The following is a 23,219-nucleotide window of genomic DNA, read 5'->3' on the forward strand; positions in this document are numbered from 1 at the left end:
GCATTTGTGATGAAGTTATTGACTGGAAGAGCGAATGACTGGGCCGCAGCAGTATGGGATTCGGATGCTCAAATAAAAACGTCATTGGAGTATTTCACTAACCAGATCCGTGAAGTGTTTGAATACCCAGATGGAGGAAGGGGAGGATCCACCCAATTGATGAACCTCAAACAAGGTAACAGATCAGCTGCAGATCACGCTATTGAATTTAGAACGATAGCAGCTCAGAGCGGATGGAATGATGTGGCTTTAAAGGCAATGTTTCACCATAGTCTGGATAAGGAGCTTCAGACGGAGCTGGCTTGCAAAGATGATGACCTATCTTTTTCTGAATTTGTTAAATTAACAATTAAAATTGATAATCTCATGAGACAAGCACCTCGACATAGACGAAATACCAAGATTCAAGAGCTAACCCGATCTTTTCATGCCATTGAATTAAAGAGTCAGGATGAGCCAATGCAAGTAAATGCATCCCGAGAACCTGAAGAGGAGAGAGAACGGCGCCGCCGCCTCAAACTGTGTTTTTATTGTGGTGGAACTGGACATCGAAGCTTCGGATGCCCACATAAAAGCAGTAGTCAAGTCAAGGTAAATATGGAACACTTCTCAGTACTAAGCAATAAATTATTCACGCTACCAGTCACTCTGCAGATTGATGCTGTTTTTCTTGATTTAACAGCAATGATTGATTCAGGAGCTGCACTTAATATCATTAGCAGAGACATTGTTGAAGACATTGGACACCACCCATTAAAATCAAGTCTATCGATGATGCGCTCTAAGGGAATGGAATTACTCAACAAACAAGAACCCTCACTCTCAAGACTGGAACGCTACATCAGGAATCCATTTCCTTCTATATTGTTGACACCCCTAAGTATGAGATAGTCTTGGGATACCCATGGCTTCATATTCATGGCCCAGAGTTATCATGGGATTCAGGAGAATTAATGCGCTGGTCTACATTCTGCCTAGAGATATGTATTCATGTTAAACCACAGCCGTTTCTGACAACCAGCATTGAGAGCCCTGAAACTCACAAGACTGTAGTCATACCAGAATGTTACCAAGACTTAGCTGAAGTGTTCAGCAAGATCAAAGCAACGCAACTCCCTCCACATCGCCCCTGGGACTGTGCAATCGAGCTGTTACCCAATGCAATGCCACCTAAAACCCGGGTTTACCCTCTCTCCCCCAAGGAAAGCCAAGCCATGGACGAATACATTGATGAAGCTCTGGATTCGGGTCTCATTCGTCCATCTACGTCACCAACTGCAGCTGGATTCTTCTTTGTAGAGAAAAAAAGATGGTGGTCTTCGTCCATGTATTGATTACAGAGGTTTAAATAATGTCACAGTCAAATTTCACTATCCCCTCCCATTAGTCCCCTCTGCCCTTGAACAACTACGTGAAGCCACCATATACACCAAACTTGACCTGAGGAGGGCCTACAACCTGATTAGAATTCGTGCAGGGGACGAATGGAAAACGGCGTTTATCACGACCAGGGGGCACTATGAATACCAAGCCATGGCCTATGGACTAGCAAATGCTCCGGCTGTCTTTCAGTCATTTATAAATGAGATCTTCAAAGATCTAATCAACAAGTACGTTGTCGCCTACATCGATGATATCTTGATTTATTCCAAGAACGAAGGAGATCATATGAATCATGTCAGAGAGGTGCTTTCAAGATTGCTGAATAATCAACTATATGTCAAAGCGGAAAAATGTGAGTTTCATGTCAAGCAAACTTCTTTTTTGGGCTATCACATCAGTCATAATGACGTGAGAATGGATGAACTTAAAGTTAAAGCAGTCAGGGAATGGCCAGTGCCCACCACGATTAAGGAACTTCAGCGATTTCTGGGGTTTGAAAATTTCTACCGGAGGTTCATACGTAGCTACAGTACATTAGCTTCACCCATGACGTCACTGCTTAAAGGTAAACCGAAGAAACTGAAGTGGTCAGAGGAGGCAAACCAGGCATTCAAGGAATTAAAGGAAAGATTCACCACAGCCCCTATACTCAAACATCCCAACCCTAATTCACCGTTCATCCTGGAGGTAGATGCTTCAGATCTGGGCATCGGAGCAGTACTGTCACAAAGACATGGAACCCCAGGCAAACTGTATCCATGTGCATTCTTCTCGAGAAAGCTAACATCAGCAGAGCGCAATTATGATGTGGGGAACAAAGAATTACTTTCCATAAAAGAGGCAATCGCTGAATTGGTTAGAGGTCGAGAATGTCGAGAATGAGACATTGGTTAGAGGGAGCCATACACCCATTCCAAGTCATCACAGATCACAAAAACCTGGAGTATATTAAAAGTGCAAAGAGACTTAACCCCAGACAAGCCTGATGGGCCCTATTCTTCACCAGATTTCAATTCACAGTCACGTACAGACCAGGAAGCAAGAATAGTAAAGCAGACGCTCTATCGCGACATCATGACTCTCCCACAGACAAAATAAATACTCAAGAAACATACTACCCCCTACAGTAGTCATTGCTCCTGTATCATGGGACATTATGGAAGAAATCCACCGTGAACAACAAAACGAGGTTCCGCCACCACAATGTCCACCCAACAAAAACTACGTGCCCACAACCTTACGTCCTAGAGTATTGCAATGGGTGCATACATCCATATGTGCAGGTCATCCGGGTATATCAAGAATGATCCATCTGGTCCAAAACTCTTTCTGGTGGCCATTGATGAGTAAAGATATAAACAGTTATAAACAGTCTTTAGAATTGCGTACTATGACAGTATGTCCAGCTATAGGTGGGCTTTAAAATCTGCCAGGGCTGAGCACCTCCGCAAACTGATAGAAAATAATCATAACAATCCTAGATTCTTATTTAACACCATTGCTAAATTAACAAATAATCCACTGCAAATTAGTAGTGATTACTTCATGAATTTTTTTCAGTGATAAAATAGAAGGCTTTAGACAGAAAATAGGAGATATTAAACTTTCTGCACCACCTTTTACTTCAGATCCAGTAAACACGCCACTGAATCTAAATAACCTACACTGCTTTAAAATCATAGAACAGGAAGAGCTAGACAAAATTATAAATAGCTCTAAACCAGCTACGTGTATATTGGACCCAATTCCAACAAAGTTACTGAAAGAATTGCTACCTGTTATTGGAGAACCTCTTCTTAACGTTATCAACTCTTCTTTATCTTTAGGCCATGTTCCAAATCCTTACAACTTAGCTGTTATTAAACCTATTATTAAGAAACTACAACTGGACCCCAGCAACTTAGCTAATTATAGGCCTATTTCATATCTTCCATTTATATCTAAAATACTAGAAAAAGTTGTTTTTGCTTAATTATGCTCCTTTCTGCAGACGAACAATGTTTTTGAAGTGTTTCAGTCAGGTTTCATAGCTCATCACAGTACAGAAACTGCATTAGTGAAAATAACCAACGATTTATTCTTAGCTGCTGACCAAGGGTGCATCTCGTTATTAGTTCTACTCGATCTTAGTGCGGCGTTTGACACCATTGACCATGGTATCCTTATTAATCGCTTAAAGTCTACAGGTGTCCAGGGACAGGCCCTACAATGGTTTAAGTCATACTTAGCTGACCGTTACCAGTTTGTGAATATTAATGGACAACCTTCACAAATCAACCCAGTAAAATACGGGGTGCCTCAAGGATCAGTTTTAGGCCCTTTGCTGTTTACAATAGACATGCTACCCCTGGGAGACATTATTAGAAGACATGGGATCAGCTTTCACTGCTATGCAGATGATACTCAATTATATTTTTCAACTAAACCTGACGAGACGTCTAAACTGTCCAAGCTAACTGAGTGTATTAAAGATGTTAAAGACTGTGGGCAACATGGCAACAATGGGCAACAATTATCTTCTCTTAAACTCAGACAAAACAGAATTATTACTTATTGGGCCTAAATCCTGTACACAGCAGATCTCACAACTTGACCTACAATTAGAGGGATACAAAGTTAGCGTTAGCTCTACTATAAAAGATCTGGGTGTCATATTAGACAGCAATTTAACTTTTAAAAATCATATGCCCCATGTCACAAAAACTGCTTTCTTTCATCTGAGAAATATCGCTAAATTACGCAGTATGCTATCCATCTCAGATGCAGAAAAGCTAGTCCATGCTTTTATGACTTCTAGGCTGGACTACTATAATGCACTGTTTGCTGGCTGCCCAGCATCCTCTATTAACAAACTTCAATTAGTACAAAATGCAGCTGCCAGAGTTCTTACCAGGTCTAGAAAATTTGATCACATCACCCCAATTTTATCCTCCTTACACTGGCTGCCTGTTAAGATTCGTATTGAATTTAAAATATTGCTTCTTACATTTAAAGCTTTAAATAATCTAGCTCCTGTTTATCTAACCAATCTTCTGTCTCGCTACAATCCAACTCGCTCTTTAAGGTCTCAAAACTTAGGGCTTCTGGTAGTACCTAGAATAGCAAAGTCGAGTAAAGGAGGTCGAGCCTTCTTATTTATAGCTCCTAAACTCTGGAATAGCCTTCCTGATAACGTCCGAGGCTCAGACACACTCTCCCAATTCAAAACTAGATTAAAGACCTATCTGTTCAGTAAAGCATACACTTAGTGCACCACTTAGCGGGCTTCCACACAGGTTCTGCATCTTGTTGATATACACTATGAACAGCAGCTACGCTAATTATTTTCTTTATTCTCCATTTCCACCTGGGGATACTCTTCCCGAGGCCCTCAGACTATGCAGAGTCACTGATTCGATCCAAGACCAACGACGAGATGATCCCAAGGTTTCCATATCCTGGACCAGGCCGTATCCTGAGCAGCTACTGTGATGGTCATGGAAGAGTGGAGAACATGAGATTGATTCCTGTGACGCTCCAGAGACAGACGAGTCTTCGCTAAGACCAGCTTCCGGCCTCCGCCACTGAGACTGCAGCTCTGCACAAGACGTTTGGCCAGCGGAGAAATTAAAATGATCGTGCCCAACTGAGCCTGGTTTCTCTTGAGGTTTTTTTTTTTTTTCTTCACTTCTGCCATTAGTGAAGTTTTTTTTCCCTCTCCGCTGTCGCCACTGGCTTGCATGGTTCAGGATCTATAGAGCTGCACATCGTTGGATTTGCTCTTCAGTGTTTGGACTCTCAGTAGTGATTATTAAACCACACTGAACTGAGCTAAACTGAACTGAACTTAAACACTACAAACTGAATTACACTGTTCCTATTTACTATGACCTTTTATGTGAAGCTGCTTTGACACAATCTACATTGTATAAGCGCTATACAAATAAAGGTGAATTGAATTGAATTGAACAGTTATGTAAAGTCATGCCAAGTCTGCGCCCAGTCAAAAACACCCAAGGAATTGCCATCAGGACTCCTCAAGCCATTACCTATACCTCAACGACCATGGTCCCATCTATCCATTGATTTTTATAACCGACTTACCTCCATCCAACACATTCACCACCATTCTGGTGATAAAAGATCGTTTCTCTAAAGCATGTTGTCTGGTTCCATTACCAAGCCTACCCACAGCCATGGAAACTGCTCAAGCCTTGTTCCAGCATGTATTTCGAACATGGATTACCAGAGGACATTGTGAGTGATCGGGGTGCACAGTTTACCTCACAGGTCTGGAGGGCCTTCTGTCGTCAGCTGGATATCAATGTAAGCCTCACATCTGGGTATCATTCACAAGCTAATGGCCAAGTTGAACATCTCAACCAGGAAATAAGCCGGTATCTCAGAACATACTGCAGTAGAGAACAACATCGCTGGTTTGAGTTTCTCCCATGGGCCGAATACGCACAGAATTCATTGACACACTTATCAACGGGACTTACCCCCTTCCAATGCATGTTGGGATTTCAGCCTCCATTGTTCCCGTGGTCTGGTGAGCCGTCTTCAGTTCCAGCGGTCAATGAATGGATTCAACGTAGTGAGAGGGTGTGGGACAGTGCCCATGTCCGGCTCCAGCAGGCTGTGAGAACACAAGAGTTCCAGGCCAATCGCCGACGTCGTCCACATCCTCCCTACCAACCAGGACAGCGGGTCTGGCTCTCTACACAGGACATCAAGCTACGGCTACCCAGCAGGAAGCTCAGTCCAAGGTACGTGGGTCCTTTCAAAATAATAAAACAAATCAATGAAGTGACTTACCAACTAGAGCTTCCTGCTAATAACCGCATATCTTCTTCCTTCCATGTGTCCCTGCTCAAACTGGTCCACCCGGAGACTGACCTCGGCCAGGAGGCCCCAGAACCACCCCCACCATTGGACATTGATGGGAATCTGGCATACAGGGTTACTATGTTGCTGGACTCAAGGAGAAGAGGGGGTCAGCTCCAATATCTGGTGTACTGGGAAGGATACGGACCTGAGGACCTGAGGAGGACCTTTTGGGTTGCTGCCAAGGACATTCTCGACCCTTCCCTCATCGAGGAGTTTCATCAAGCCAGACCCGACCGACCAGCTCCCAGACCGCGGGGGCGCCCACGTCGAGCTCCAGGAGTCGCTCCTAGAGGGGGGGTTCTGTAACGCCACGCCAGCAGAGGGAGCCCTCACCCGACTACTGACTCAGCTCCGCTCTCTCTGCAGCTACTTCCTGTTTGCACTGTATTTCAGTGAGTGTTCAGGCCATGCTTCTTTGCGAAGTATTGCCAGTTTACCTGTCATACCAAGCGTTGTTCCTAGTGACTTGCTTGACTGCATTCCTGTGTATGACCCTGCCTGCCTGCCTTGACCACGTACGTTCTCTGTCTTTGCCCTTCTGATCTGTTTTGGACTGATTGTTGTTGCACTGTTCCTCTGCCTGCATTATTACTACGTCTTCTGGATTTGCCCCTTTGCTTGGTTTGGACTGCTTTCCTGTTGCCGACTATTTGCCTGGTAATACATTGATGTCTCTGTCTCACCCTTTTAATAAACTTCCGCATATGGATTCAAACAAAGCCTCAGCGTCTTCGTTACAATAACTTCATTAAAATAATTAATCAAAATATTCCTATTATAGATGAAGACTTTAATGATTTATGTAATTCAAATATAACCACTATTGAATTAAGAGATGCACTACTTAAAATGAAAAAGGTAAAGCACCTGGTATAGATGGGTTGACAGTAGAATTTTATTTACATTTTTGGGAACACATTGAAAATCCTCTATATAACATGTATATTGAATGTATTAATAGTGGTGAAATGTCTAACTCCATGAAACAGGGAGTCATCTCGTTAATTGCTAAACCTGACAATGATTCACAATTTATAGAAAACTGGAGACCGATCTCACTTCTAACAATTGATTATAAACTTATAATTTTGGTATTTGCTAATAGATTACGTAAAGGTTTAAGTAGCATTATAAGTGAATGTCAAACAGATTTTTTAAAATGTCGCCACATAACTAATAATATTTGACTACTGCTTGATCTCTTAGATTATGCTGATTATGTAGATGATGAAGCTATTATCCTTTTTTTAGATTTCTTTAAAGCATTTGACTCTGTTGAACACACATTTTTGTTTAAAACTATAGTGTGTTTTGGGAATAAATTTTTAAAAGTCATCAAAATGTTTTACACCTATATTAATAGTTATGTAATCATTAATACTTCTACAACTACAAGATTTAACATTTATCGTGGAGTACGTCAAGGTTGCCCAATTTCACCATTTTTGTTTTTATTAGTTGTTGAATTATTGGCAATTGGTATTGGCAATTGGTATTGTCAATAGTGAGCAAATTCAAGGTCTCAAAATCTTTGATAGAGTTTTTAAGATTTCTCAATTAGCAGATGACTCAACCTTATTCTTAAAAAACACTTATTTTATCCCTAATGCTATTTCTTTTATCAATACTTTTTAAAAGGCTTCCGGTTTAACTTTAAATCTTTCTAAATGTGAAATTCTCCCTTTACACAGTTTAAAGAATAAATACATAATGAAAATCCCACTAAAATCCTCTGTCAAAAACCTTGGAATTTTGTAACAAAAAATATCCTTAATAGACAAGACTTAAATTTTTCTTCTAGAATAAAGAAAACAAGCAGTGTTAACTTGCTGGTTACAGCGTGACCTTTCCATTTATGGACGTGTCTTGTTATGTAACTGAAGGCTTATCTCGATTCGTTTATCCCGCCTTGTCTTTATTTGTTAAAGATTCTAATTGCAAAGATATCAATAACTTGTTCTTTTCTTTTATTTGGAAAAACAAATCCCAAAGTATCAAAAAAAGAGTTCTCACTAATAAGAAAGCTGAAGGAGGTCTAGAGATGCTTTATTTTGAAGATATCAATAAGATCTTTAAGGTCAATTGGATTAAGAGATGTCTATTCACCCCCAATTCCCTTTGGAACCATATTCCTAGGTGGCTTAAATTTTTTTAACATGTGATTATAATATTTCTAAAATCCCCTTTAAACTCTCCAAATTCCATCAACAAGCTCTTCTAGAATCTAAAATCTGTTACTGCCACAACTTTTCTCCTTTTTTTAGAATAATGGTAATATAACCTCTTCAAATAAATCTTTATTCTTAATAAATTGGTTTAATAGAGACATTAATCATCTTTTAAAACTTTTTGACAGTTCCGGGAATATTTTATCCTATGAACAATTCATGTCTACTCACAATTTCCCAATATTGTTTAGAGAATTTAATTCAGTTATTAAATCTATCCCTGTAAAAATTATTCAACTTGTTAAAAATCATATTTGCTATAATCTGATGTAAACCCAAAACTACATTTAGAAGGTGTTAAGTTGCCTGATAAAAAATGTACTAACAAACATATTCGGAATCATTTTCAGAAGCAAAATAAAATTACTCCTAGAGGCAAATTTTTCTGGAACTCTATTATAGTTAATGTTAATAGGAAAAGAGCCTGGTTAACTCCCTTCAAATACACTATTAATAATAAAATTAAGTAAATCCATTTTAAAATATTACATACAATTTACCCAGTAAAATCGTTTTTATCAAAGTACATTGAAATAGAGGATATCTGTGGTTTCTGCAATGTGAATAAAGAGAGCCTTTGTCATTTGTTTTTTGAATGCAACATTGTAAAGAAATTCTGGAAGAATCTAGCCAAATATATTTTAAAAGGACAAAACTTTTAAAAAAGTTATTATTTTACATTAAAAGATATTTTTTTATTATGAAAACAAATCCAACATATGCCTTGAATATATTGTTAATCTCTTTATTTTATTGGCAAAGTTTTACATACACAAACAGAAATTTACTAAATCATCTCCCACATTAACAGTTTTTTGTATCGAGTTTGACTTTTTTATTTCTACTGTGAAATCTGAGATATGTATAAATTATTATTACACTTTTTTTGATTCCCCTGTTAATTCTTAAAATCATTGGAGGTAGAAGTGCTGTACACTATACTTTAATTTAATTTATTTTTATTTGTTTGTTTTTCGTATTTTCTTATTTTTACCATTGTTGTATTGGTTTTTTTGTTTCATTTTTTGTATTATGTTGTATGATGTTCCTGACGGTTTTGCAATAAAAAAAAAAGTGAGCTAAATTACATAAAATTTGTAGTAAACAGTTTGTTAAATATGATACGCAATAACTTTCCACCTTTGTTGTGGGCTGCATGCTTTACCCTTTCATGTGTCAAGAGTATTTAACAATTTATTTAGTTTTACAGTTAGAGTGGATTTTCTTTATTATAGTAGCCATAGTAGTATTATGGTAGCCGGTTTCTTAATCGGTGTAAAGAATAACTGGATGTTTACAAAAGCATTTTGATATTGGTAAAGGTGTCATGAAATCACCGTCATATTAGTGGTCAAGACATGTTTCTGACTGCATAAATCTATTATTCCTTTAAAAAAAAAAAAGTCGCATATTGTGCATGTGTATCATACACAAATTGTACTAAAGCGATCTAAAAAGTTCATATCAATAAATTTTCTCTTTGAACCACCAGGTGGCAGTCTTTGTATATATATATATATATATATATATATATATATATATATATATATATATATATATATATATATTAACTTTAAATATATATATATATGTATTTTAACTTTATATATATATATATATATATATATATATATATATATATATATATATATATATATATATATATATATATATATATATATAGTTAAAAATATATATTTACTATTTTCCCAAGTGTATATAACTGCTGTAAGAAAATATCAACATTTGGTACATCCGTTCAGCATTATCTTTGCTTGAACTGACCCGATCTAATCCTGTTTATATGAAATGAGCCTGCTCCCTAGCAGGATTGCGCTGCCAGAACTGTTGGTATGACAACAACTCTCGGATCAGTTTTGAAAAACAAAACCATCCTGGATCATGTCAAATCGTCAATATCCAAATCCAGCTAACTGAGTAATTCACATACGAAGAACGGACCCCAGGTCTTGGTACAGTTGTTTGGTCTGCATTTACTGCATAGACAACTTGTTTGCTGCATTCAAACCTGCCCAAATAAACCAATAGTATCTGGATGCAGCCTTTATGATGCAAGATGAGATTGCATCACTCAGCGATGCAATGTCAGACACAATGCACTCAATGGAGTGTGTGAGGTCACTGTGACGGGTAGGGTTAGGGGTGGGGTTAGGTAAGCGCATTAAAAAGCATTAGATGCAGCTCAGATTGCACTGCACCAGGTCTGCATCCAGACCCCTCTCAAACAAACAGCACCAAACTAGAAAATGAAATCTAAATGAGGCAGGTGTGAAGTACCCTATAGATGCTCAAGTTCTGGCTGAATGAACAATTCAGACAGTGTAGCTTTTCGCTGAAGTGAATGATGTCTGGTTTTGTGTTAGTTCACACAAAATGCTCTGGTTCAGAGTCACTGTAAGGCTCCATGAGGCCACAAACCACGCAACCTCAAAACACATGGAGAATTCTACTTCTAATTCTGTATTTTAAAGTGATATGGGGTTAGGAGGACAAATAGTTAGAATCACTGTAGCTGTCATAAGCTGTCAAATGTAGCTTTGCCGATCTTTGGTAGAGCTAAATATATATATGTAATGGCAATTTATAAAAGGGGAGTTTTTATAAAACTCCATAAGTTTAACCCAGCCTTAAAGGTGGAGTATGTAAGTTTGACACCCAGTGGTTGATTATGTATTGCACGCCTGATTCAAAATTCTAGCAAGCACATGCTTCCAGATTGAGGTGGCCAACATCAGTGTGCCTAACTGTCAAGCCTAAAGGCTGATTTAAATCGTGTTCTAAATACTGTAAAAGCAACAGCTTTTAAAAGGAGTGGGTGACGCAGTGGCGCAGTAGGTCGAAAAGAAAATGAATGAATGAATGAATGAATGAATGAATGAATGAATGAATGAATGAATGAATGATTAAAAGGAGTTTTTGTTCTAACCAACACCTGAAATTTATATTTTAGAAACTGCATTATTTCTTGCAGCTGAACAACATGATGAGCTGATAATGATCACCTCAGGTACACCTCGTGTGCTTTATTCAGTGTTAAATGCTAATATTGTCTGAATGTCATTTTACATGACATTTATTGGCATACTACTGAAAGCAGCAGCAGATAGTTTAGCTCAGATCTTGAAAATAAAATAAACCATTTGGAATTGAACCTTAGAACTGTAACTCAGTGCAAGCCAACACATATCAGTGATTCAGCATCTACGCTTAATAATGTTAAAGAAGTTTAATATGTATTCATTAGGTTATGAGCCTTACCATTTAGTTGGAGTGCAGTAAGTGCACTATTCTGTGCTTCTGATAGGCTGTATTTAAATGTGTCTGGTGCAAACAGCCAAATTGCTTAGAATTGTGTATTTCGTCACATAGTGTGTTGTTAGGACACGGGGTTACAATGTAACCTGCTCACCTAATGTTTACATTTGTAATATTTATATTATTGATTAATGTATAATCACCTTATTCGGAACTCTGAATCTGCGATTCATTTTGGAGTCCTTTACTGTCCACCGGAGGTCGCATTTCAGACGCAGACGCACACTTTGAGAGTCTTCCTGACTGAATAAATGAAATACGCAGTTTTCCACCAAGGCAACCCAGAAGGCTGAAATATAATTGGCTAAACTGGCATTGGGTGAGTTAAAAAAAACAAAGTTTTTTGTCCCAGCATGTACCCAAATGTCCCAGCATGTACCGCACATTTTTAAAGCAGAATATCTGACTTTAGTGTTGTTTTTCAGATAAGTATGTTCATTTAATATCTGCAAACATATTTAAGTATTTTTATGCTTTAGAAGAGTCAAAAATTTACATACAGCACCTTTAACCCACAGGCACACTAGAGTTTAAGCATGCCAAATTCTGTCACAGCGCTGCAAAAAAATGGGATAAAAAAAGATGATTAGATACTGATAATACATTTTGATCTATGTTTTAGTCTCTATCAATCATGTTCAATTGCACAATAGTGCTAATTACTTAAACAGTGTTATATATTTTACTGACTTGTGTACTTACATCATCCCTTTGTTTAAATGTTTCAAAGTATGTTCAAATTCAGATAAAAAAAAGCTATTTTATCTAGTGACAACTCACAATGTCATCAAACTACGCCTTTGTTTGTTGTGAAAATGCACCCTCTAGCTACAAAAATTGTATACTGTGCCTTTAAGGCCAAAATGAACATATGAACATTTATCTCTTTGACCCTGGCTCTCTCTTTCACCCAGCTGTTGTTCAGCCGACCTTTAAGCACCATCTTACCATCTCTGCAAACCACAGGTGCTATTAATGTATTTGATTAACCTACTGTCGAGCCGCCATTTTCATAACTTGTTTTTCCTCCATGTTCAACCATGCCTGTGTGTGACAATCTGTTATGAGGTCCTATGAATGAGAGAGCCTACTCAATTGCAAATTATATATCACTTGTTGCGCTGTATTGTCAGTGACAGTAATGGCGTTGTAATGGGAAACAGTGATTTGTTTGATTACTAAACAAAGGAATTCTGTTTGTAACAGCGTGTATTTTTTAATGCCGTTATTCCCATCACTGGTTACAAATATTCATATTAATCACAGAAATACGGGGATAACTGTTGATAGTTGGGAAAATAAACACTGATGTCTACAAGACAAAATCAAAATCACTATCTACGATCAACTTGAAGCATCAAATGAAGGTCGCAATTACATTATTTTGCTTCGTTCAAGTACTTTGTTCAAGAAATGTGTTTAAAAATGCTGATTCATCCAGTAATGATGATGCGAAGTCTTTATGAGTGAAGCTGCGGTCACTTCCATTCATGCAAATGCGTCAGACCAGAAATGCAAGGTCGTGCGGCAAGTTTCGCAGATCACTGCATTGGAAAGTTCAAGCTTGGTGAACTCTGACTTGCGAAATCGCATCACTTAACTGCGTGAGATCAATCGAGGATCAAAACATGGGCTGTTTCTCAACATGCGCTCTTCAGCGGTCTTGCGTCCTTGTGTTCTCGTGCAACGTCATCATCAGCTGCCAAAGTTCAGTTCCAATACTCAAGACCGCAAGAACAGAGGACGTGTAAAAGTTCCCGGATGTGTTCTTGATATCGAGGATGCACCGATAGAAGTCCCAGAAGTCATTGTGACTGGAGGTGGGAAGCGCAGCATTTTATATAGGTTTATTATTAAAGTTCAGAGATATAACTAATTTATCTCAGGAGTTTCCCTAAATGAAACGGTTAATATAAACATTGCCATGAAAATCTTAATAAAGGAATAAACACATTAAGGGTGTTTGTTTGCTGAAATTCGTATTAAAAACTGTTTTATTTGAAGTGTTCAATGTATATTTGTAAAGTCTTTATGCATAGCACATATATTGAAAAAGGGAAAAACAATAAATCGTTATATATATATATGCTGTAATGTTTAAATAATTTTCCATTAAAAACACGTGAAAGTCACGTGACCATCAGGAAGAACGCAACATCTCATTTCTCACAGGACATGTTCTCTGTTCTCGTGGTCTCACGAGTTCGCTCTTCTGAGGACACCTGGCAAGACAAGTCCGTTCTCTGCGTTCTTGGAATTAAGAAACATCCATGACCTCCCTGTACAGGAATTTAAAATATGGACCAATCACTAGCTTTTTTAAATGTCTAATCATCTTGTTTAATCCCGCCCCTTTCGCAGAGCCATATGACAGAATTTCGCACGCACAAACTCTAGTGTGACCGCAGCATGAGTTATTGCATGCTAATGCCCCCAATGCATGATTGCCAGCTGGTGGATAAACTAATTACAAATGTTAAATACATGTCAAAATTAGCGGAGGTTGTAGCAGTTACGTTATTTTGCTTTGTTCAAGTACTTTGTGTTAAAAAAAATGCATATTCTTCCACTAATGATAATATGACGTCTTTATAAATAAGTCATTGAATACTGATGACCCCAATATATGATTGCCAGCTGGTGGATAAACTAATTACTGCAAATATTAAATACACATGTCAATATTAGCATGACATGAACTGTAAGTTTTGTCAAAAATTTGCCAATTAAAGTTTGGTTTAAAGCCAAATATTCTAGTAATATTCCTTTATCAATAGCATTGAGTGTAGTTTTGCATCTATCACAGGAGAAACTAAAGCACCTGCTTTCTATATTGTTCTCCATTATTTTGGATTATTTTACAATATGTGAGTTTTCCCTTAGACACACTATATCCATAAAATGCAACATACATTTCATATATAGACTTTTTTTTGGATTTAAAAAGTCTGTGCAGGCAGCCTTTATATTTTTTAGAATCATTTCATTGTGTCTCCTGCCACATTTTCCTCTGGATGCTTTAGTGAATGTTAAAAGCACCTTCTTCAAGCTCTTAATGAGATCCTTTGGGGATCTAAAATAGCAGAAAACTCTTCCTCACTAAAGGTCTATTTTGTTAAAATGATCATGTTTAATTCGTTATTCCTAAAGCACTCTTTATACAAATGGCCTTAATTGATGGCAGCTAATTCAATCTTTTGGGGGAAATTCTGCTGAAAGATAAAAGTATTATAGTGATTGTTAAATGTGCAGTATATATTATAGGGATTCTCTGTGATGGAACTGTATAGCATTTATTCTATGTAGCTGGAGTGAAAAATAATGAACTTTGTGTATTTTTACTGAGCCATAGCTGTTTACAAATATATGGTTCATAAAGAGAAGTTGCTTTACTAGAATATGTTACAGAACTGAAACCATAAGCGTTTTTGGGGAAATGGGAAATACCCTTATTTGTAAAGGTCAATGCATTCTGATGCACAACATCTGTTCATTAGTATACCTACCAGACTATGGTATAAATAGGGCACTACAACATACAAAAGAAAGAGATTAACCTGAAGTCACTTACCTGTTTTATAATTATTTGATCGGCTGTAGTTTGAAATTATGCTGTTTTTCCTATCTAAGGGATTAATTTGCAGTCTCTGGTGTTATCTTGTGGCGAAACGTCAACCATCTTTGCTATGCAGGCTGATGGATGCCAACACACTGTATCTCAGAAAATATAAATATTTAAAATATACACCCTGCCGCCCAAGACCGGGTACTCACTGAAACTAAGCTGGTCTGTGCCTGGTCAGTACCTGGATGGGATACCCCATGGGAAAACTAGGTTGGTGTTGGAAGCGGTGTTAGTGAGGCCAGCAGGGGGCACTCAGTCTATGTAAGTCCTAATGCCCCAGTATAGTGAAGAGGACTGAGCGCCATCTTTCAGATGAGATGTTAAACTGAGTCCTGACACTGTGGTCATTAAAAATCCCATGGCACTTCTCATAAAGAGTAGGGGTGTAATCCCAGTGTCCTGGCCAAATTCCCTTTATTGGCCATTCAATATCATGGCCTCCCAATCATCCCCATCCACTGTATTGTCTGTATCACTGTCTCTTCACTCCACCTATAGTTAGAGTGTGGTGAGCGCACTGGCACCATTGTCCTGTGGGTGCCGTCGCAACATCCAAGTCGATGCTGCACACTGGTGGTGGTGTGGAGAGACCCCCTCATGACTGTGAAGCACTTTGGATGCATGAACATACATGATCAATGCGCTATATAACACACATTACATTACTATCCTTGGAAATAAACTGCAATCTAATTAACTACATTCTCACCTAAAAAGCCTTTATGTAAAAGTACATTATGTTGTCCAACAGCTGCAATATGTCAAACTGTAGTGAGTTTATTGCTCTGCTGTCACTCTATGTGGGCGGAGTAATACAGAAGGATGAGGTGGCTGTACAAGTGCTGTTAATGCAGAATATCACACAGCTATCAGCCAATCAGATTCGAGAACCAGACAGAACTGTTGTGTATGTATGTATGTATGTATGTATGTACATATGTATGTATGTGTGTATTTGTTTTATTTATGAAATAATAAATATTTCATAAATATTTGTAAAATAATTGAAATCCTTAAAATATTAGGGATATAAATATTAATATATAAATCCTGTAATAATCTAACATTTATAACAATAAAAATGTTGCAATTACATTACGATAAATAGATTTTTGTATATATTTTATGGTTCTAACATGAATACTTTTAAAAACATTTAGAGTGGGAAAAGATATTGGAAAACATTAAGGGGATTTAAGAAGGCTCTGTCAAAAAGTCAATATGATTGAGAATTATATTCTATAAACATACTTAAATAATAATTATGCAATGTATTGCTATATGTACTGAATTTACAATATTTAAAATAACAAAAAGGTTATTTTATGTTCTCTCTCATTCTGCATGTGTGGTCCTGTAATTCACTATGGTGGAGACTTTTTTATTGATTGATTGATGAATTGATTGATAGATTTATTGATTTAATTATTGATTGATTGATTGATTGATACACTCGATGAAAACTGCACATAAATTACACTGAATGAAAATAATTTTGTCACGTTCTTCACCTCTGACTTGTTCGCAACACTGCTTTAAAAATCTTTATGAGGCTCCTTTAACTCCTATACATATTCTGTTTTGTGGTAATAGATTCGGATGTGTCGGTTTGTGTGTTTGTGTGTGTGTGTGTGTGTGTAAATGCTTGAATATGCTTGCTGTAGATCTTGACATTCAAGCTGACATTTGGGGAAATTTTATTTTCACTGACATTTCCTGAAAGACGTGGTGAGGATATATATTGTGAATTTGTGCATATGGATGCGCAACATTTGCATCGCTAACAAAATTATCACTGCAAACAGTCTGACACTTGTGAAACATATTTTTCCACAAAGCCAGCAGTTCTTTTTCATCTCTCACTCTTCTATACAAAAAAAAAAACAGCTTTTACCTAAATGTCATGCAAGGCAGTATGTGTAAATACTCTCTCTCTCTGCTTTTGGGGTTTTTCATTGTTCTTGCTGCTTGCAGGAACTGGTTTGGTGGTCTTGATGACCCAGGACATTTGCACCTTGCTTCCAAAGAGAGCAGTGGTGAACAATTGGTGATTGAATTATCCTGTGATTAATAGGGTGTTGATCTACAGTAGTCCTGGCAAGTCCTGAATTTTTGTTTTTGTTAAAGAGTCATAATACACACTCCTTTCTCAACCACCATGAGACAAAATGATTCCTGTTGTGATCTCTGGGCCTCAGGTGCCATCATGTCTTAAAAATAATAATTGTTATGATTTGCTTGTTCAAACTGCATAGTTAAATTGAGTTGAAACAATCCTCGAGATTTTCCTTGGGACAACTTAATTGTTTTATGGTCAATCCACTTAAATTTGTTAAGTAATTTGGGTTGGGACAGCATGAATGTATTGTGTGGAAGCCTACATGTTTTACAGTGTACAACGTTCACTTAAAATGAATTTTTGCGTCATCTCAAAATATGTATGTAGTAAAAAAAGATTGGTCATTAAATGCAATTCAAAGGTTGGGATCAATAAAATTATCTGAACTTATCTTCATTATATGAACTTAATAAACTGACTATACACTAATGATCAACTAATACTAAATGCTATTGTATTTAATTGAGAAAATTGATGATTTCACGTCAATTTTCACTGAAGGTTATCCATCCGTATTAAGCCACGTTCACAACACCAGCAACACAATCCCATTCTTTTCCAGTGGAGACTTGACCATGTTGAAAAGTTTAAATGATCAGCGACGTTCTCAGACAACAACCAGGATTGGTATGGTTACATCAGATTAACAACACCGCAATAGCGTCAGCTGCAGCAGATTGATTTTAAAGCACCAGGTTAAATTTTCTGACACCTTAATGGCAATCAAATACATAAAAAATAAATACAGGCCACTGCTGAATATTAAGAATGATCTCTGAGGTCTCCAAAATTAATGGCGGTCTCCAAAATTAAACCAAGAATAGACTTGTGCTGAAAACACTGTGCCCACAAGTCTCTTTAGGTAAGGTTAATATTGAATTATACCAATTAATTAATGACTATAAAAATGATATCGTTGTTAGACTGCTGCACTTTTTTGTGTTGTCAATATGCTCGTGTTTATGTAGGCCTGTTTATAGGTCACTGGTATTGTGAATGTGGGGGCTGTGGACTGAAAAGTTTGGGAATCCCTGTGTTAGAGAAGCCAATTAGGGACATGATAAATGATTATTGAGAAGTTTATTTCATTGTTTGATGGATTGTTTATCTAGTTATTGATTAAATCAACTATGGTCAGCTGTAGGTTGATAAACAGCAAAGTACTACATTTATGTTATTTAAGACAAATTCTTTGTTAAATTGATAATACATAAGACTTTGGGTTCTATTATTCTGAAACTTTGTCCAGACATGCAGTCCACAAATAACACAGGTGACGGCACAAGACAAAAAAAAAAGAAGAAAAAATGAACAAAACAAACAACAACAAAAAAAAATAATGGGAACCAAATATTAAACAAAAAAAAATTGCTCTGTGCTTCTTGGTTAGAAGAAATATAATAAATAAAAAATAAAAAACTTTCCAAGCACAAGTAACTTTGAAATTGAGCAAGTCCTTTCTTTGCATACTACATTTTTCAGTTTAGCATTTAAAGGGATTGATTTTAGTTTTTAGTGTTGCATTTTTCTAAAATGAAGTATTTTAAAATCATCCATGAAAAACAAGTTGACTTGGATTTTAAAATATCGGCCCATATTTCATTGGTCTGCTTTTGCACAATAGTTTCAGAGGACTTGTAAGGAAGTTATTGTAGCACAAAAATTAGTTTTTGCTGATGCTAAAAAAATGTCATGCGACCGACAATTTCTCAACTCCACCATGTGACCACTTACCATCTCAGCCCCCAATCTGTAAGTATTTCTTCCATTTGAGTTCCATCACTTCTTTATTCTGTCATTTCACCATGACCCACCGCTGCACAGCAGTTGTCCTCACTCTTCTGTCTCTGAGCCGAGCAGGGTTCAGCGAGGCCCCGTCTGGATCTTGCAGAATCGTGTGTGACCCTTCATCAGACCGTCCAGTTGACCGAAGCAATGGACTGGTCATCCCTCTATCTTCTTCTGCCGCAGGGGCTCCAGGACCAGCTGGACCTCCAGGTAAAGCAGGTCCTCCTGGGCCCCCTGGACCTTCAGGTTTGGGCTCCTCCAGTAAAGGAGGAGTAGCATTCAGTGCTGTGCTTCAGGATTCCTTCAGCCAAAATGCAGTGCTGAAGTTTAAAGATGTGATCACTAACATAGGATCTGCTTATGATGCCTCGAGCGGGACATTCACCTGTAAAACAGCTGGAGTTTATTACTTCAGCTTTCACATTGTGAAGACAGGACAAAACCTGCGAGTGGACATGCTACTTAATGACAAAACGGTGAGTTGAATTATTATGAATCATTATCGTGAATTCCTTTATAATATTACAATTTATACTTCAAAAAAATAATGTTGGCAATGTTGATAAAAATGCCTCACTCAAAATACAGTAAAAATACAGCAAAAACAATAATGTTGTCAAATATTATTGTAAAATAATGTTTTTATTCTGCTACACTTTAAAAAAATAATTCTTTTGCCATAAACATGCCATAAAAGCATTTTACTTTCAAAAAATTTTTTTTTTTTTTTTATTTCAGTAAACCTATTGACTTAACGTTTATAATCATGCACATAGTTTGTTTACTTAATAATTATAAGGCAATGAGTTTACTTTATTTTAAAGCCAACTAAATGCTTTTTTACCTTGTAATACTGATCGTTTCTTTAGTCTTTGTCAGTGTCACATGTATAAAACCCAAAGTAATGTATTAAAATACTACAAAATAGTATTTGTACTAGTTTTTATAAATATTTAGATGGCTTGTTAATGCACACCAATAAGTGGATGTTGACATAAACATTAAGCAAATTTATTTCTTTATATAAAAAAGAAACAATCCTCTGGTGCTTTTTGGTCAATTTGCATGCAATAGGTAAATAGGTAATATATATTTATATATATATTTAATTAAATAAATAGGCAAATAAACAGGTAAATAGGTAAAAAAGATAAGTAAACAGGTCAATAAATACAATAAATAGGTAAATAGATAAATAAATAGGTAAATAAATAAATAAATAAGTAAATAAATAAATAGGTAAATATGTATATGCATAAATAAATAAATAGGTTAATATGTGAATAAATAAATAATAAGTTAAATAAAATAAATTGGTAAATAGGTAAAAAATAAGTAAACAGGTAAATAAAGTAAATGAATAAATAAATAAATAAATAGGTAAATAAATAGTTATGTGGGTAAATAAATAAACAAATAAATAAATAGGCAAATAAATAAATATGTAAATAAAATAAATAGGTAAAATAAGTAAACAGGTAAATAAATAGGTAAATAGATAAATAAATAGGTAAATAAATAGGTAAATATGTATATAAATAAATAAATAGGTAAATAAATAAATGAATAAATAAATTATTTAATAGGTAAATAAATAGGTAAATAAGTAAATAAATAAAATCATTAATCTATCACTACATTCATTATTAAGTAATTTTAAAATATATTATTAATTATTATTAGTTCTATTAGTCGCAGTAATGGCCATAAATACACGCACGCACGCACGCACGCACGTACACAAAAGCATGGACATGATTTGAAAAAAGTTAAATGAAAAATTGAAATAATTGAAAAATTGTAACTTGAAAAACTGAAAGCTTTCATATTAATCTTAAAACATAAACATGTTCAGAATAATAAAATTCCTCTTACATTTTCAACAGGTAGCATAGCTGCTACATGATCAAATAAGGACACACTTTTTGAAGTGCATTGAGTATAATAAATGTGCTGATTTGTGTTGTTGTAGGTTGTGAGCGCAGTGGCTGTGGATCTTCTCCATACAGACACGGCCAGCAACAGTGTTGTGCTTCAGCTGAAAGCAGGAGATCGCATTTATCTTCAGCTCAACAACAGTGACCTGGGCAAGAGGGACTCACAAAGCCGCCTCAGTTCCTTCTCTGGTTACCTGCTATATGAGATTTGAGGCTAACATCATTCTTTTCTGCTTTAAATTCCTTCTGTCAGTTGTGAAGGAGACCGCTTTGCATTCATACCGCGGCTCCTTTTCTTGAATAAAGAATGAATTCTCTGGCAATCTGCCTGACTGAGACTTTTTTCATTGAACGTTGAATCAATTCTTCCATTTTCTAAAGTCGAGACCTTGCTTCACAGGGCACTGGTGCAGATATTACACTTGGACTTCAGGGGCATTGAGGACGACACAGTGAGTAACAACAGAGATACACACACTCAGAAACAGCACCTCGGTCGCGGCAGGTTAGCAGCGATGAAAAGAAAAAGGCCTTAAGATCAGATTCTGTGTAAGAGAGTAGTGGGACCAAATCCAATCCTGCATTATTGATTTCACTTAACCTATAGAGCAGACTGGATGTAATGCACTTGATATCAATGTCTTATAAAAATGAGGTAAAACGCACTACAGACTGTCAGTGTATAGTGAAATATCAGTTGGTTCCTTAATAGACAAAGCCTTTATATATATATATATATATATATATATATATATATATATATATATATATATATATATATATATATATATATATATATATATATATATATATATATATATATATATACAGGACGATGCAGTGGCACAGTAGATAGTGCTGTCGCCTCACAGCAAGAAGGTCGCTGGTTCGAGCCTCAGCTGGGTCAGTTGGCGTTTCTGTGTGGAGTTTGGATGTTCTCCCTGCGTTCGTGTGGGTTTCCTCCGGGTACTCCGGTTTCCCCCACAGTCCAAAAACATGTGGCACAGGTGAACTGGGTAGGCTAAATGTGTATGTGTTTCCCAGTGATGGGATGCAGCTGGAAGAGCATCTGCTGCATAAAACAAATGCTGAATAAGTTGGCGGTTCATTCCGCTGTGGCGACCCCGGATTAATAAAGTGACTAAGCCGAAAAGAAAATAAATGAATGTATATATATATATATATATATATATATATATATATATATATATATATATATATATATATATATACATATTTTTTACATTTTTGAAGTTAGGAGTACCGATGCTACCAAGAAAAAAATGTTAATTTCAAGCCCTGTTAGACGTTAATCGCTAGTGGAAATTTCAGGTTTTAAGAAAATGTTAAATGTAATAGAGCCCCGTTACTTTATTCCTTCATAAGCCCATTTCAATCAGATGATTCCTGCTTTCAGATCCACTAAAATGGCAGGTGACAGTCAAATCAAGCAGATCTGTGCTGTCTGAAGAAAAGGTGGACACTCATCTTTCTAAAAATAAATAATAATAAATAAAAATGTATATATATATATATATTTATACACATATACATATATATACATATATACATTTATATATGCAAACTTTTTGACCGTCATGGCTGTGAGAACGGGTTTATATATATTTTTTTATGTTTACCTTTTTAATTGGATTCGAATATCCAACTTTATTTGCAAAGGTATGGAAATTTCACTTTATTATTGACCCGGTCAAGCAACAAACGCGTCAGAACCAATGAGCAAAATATACGCATCTACACTTAAAGTCAAAAAGTTTGACCACTGTTTAGAGCTGGTTTTAATAAAGAGCTTTATTTGCAAAGTTTATTACAAAAGACTGAACCAGATCATGCTGCAAACTACAGGAAAAGTTGAATGATCTGATACGCAGGAAGAAGAGGGGCGCGTTGATTGCTTGTGTGATAGTGGCGGC

General features: G+C 36.4%; 1 protein-coding gene across 1 annotated transcript; it reads left to right on the forward strand.

Moving 5' to 3' along the window:
- The first annotated feature begins 19,339 nt into the window (after positions 1-19,339).
- Positions 19,340-21,608, forward strand: si:dkey-5n18.1 (uncharacterized protein LOC570444 homolog). Its single transcript, XM_056481504.1, has 2 exons — positions 19,340-19,824; positions 21,321-21,608. The coding sequence occupies exons 1-2, from the start codon at positions 19,366-19,368 to the stop codon at positions 21,495-21,497; spliced, it is 636 nt and encodes a 211-aa protein (XP_056337479.1). The 5' UTR covers positions 19,340-19,365; the 3' UTR covers positions 21,498-21,608.
- Positions 21,609-23,219: the final 1,611 nt, after the last annotated feature.

The sequence above is a fragment of the Danio aesculapii genome, chromosome 20 (assembly GCF_903798145.1).
Source record: "Danio aesculapii chromosome 20, fDanAes4.1, whole genome shotgun sequence".
Lineage (NCBI taxonomy): Eukaryota > Metazoa > Chordata > Actinopteri > Cypriniformes > Danionidae > Danio > Danio aesculapii.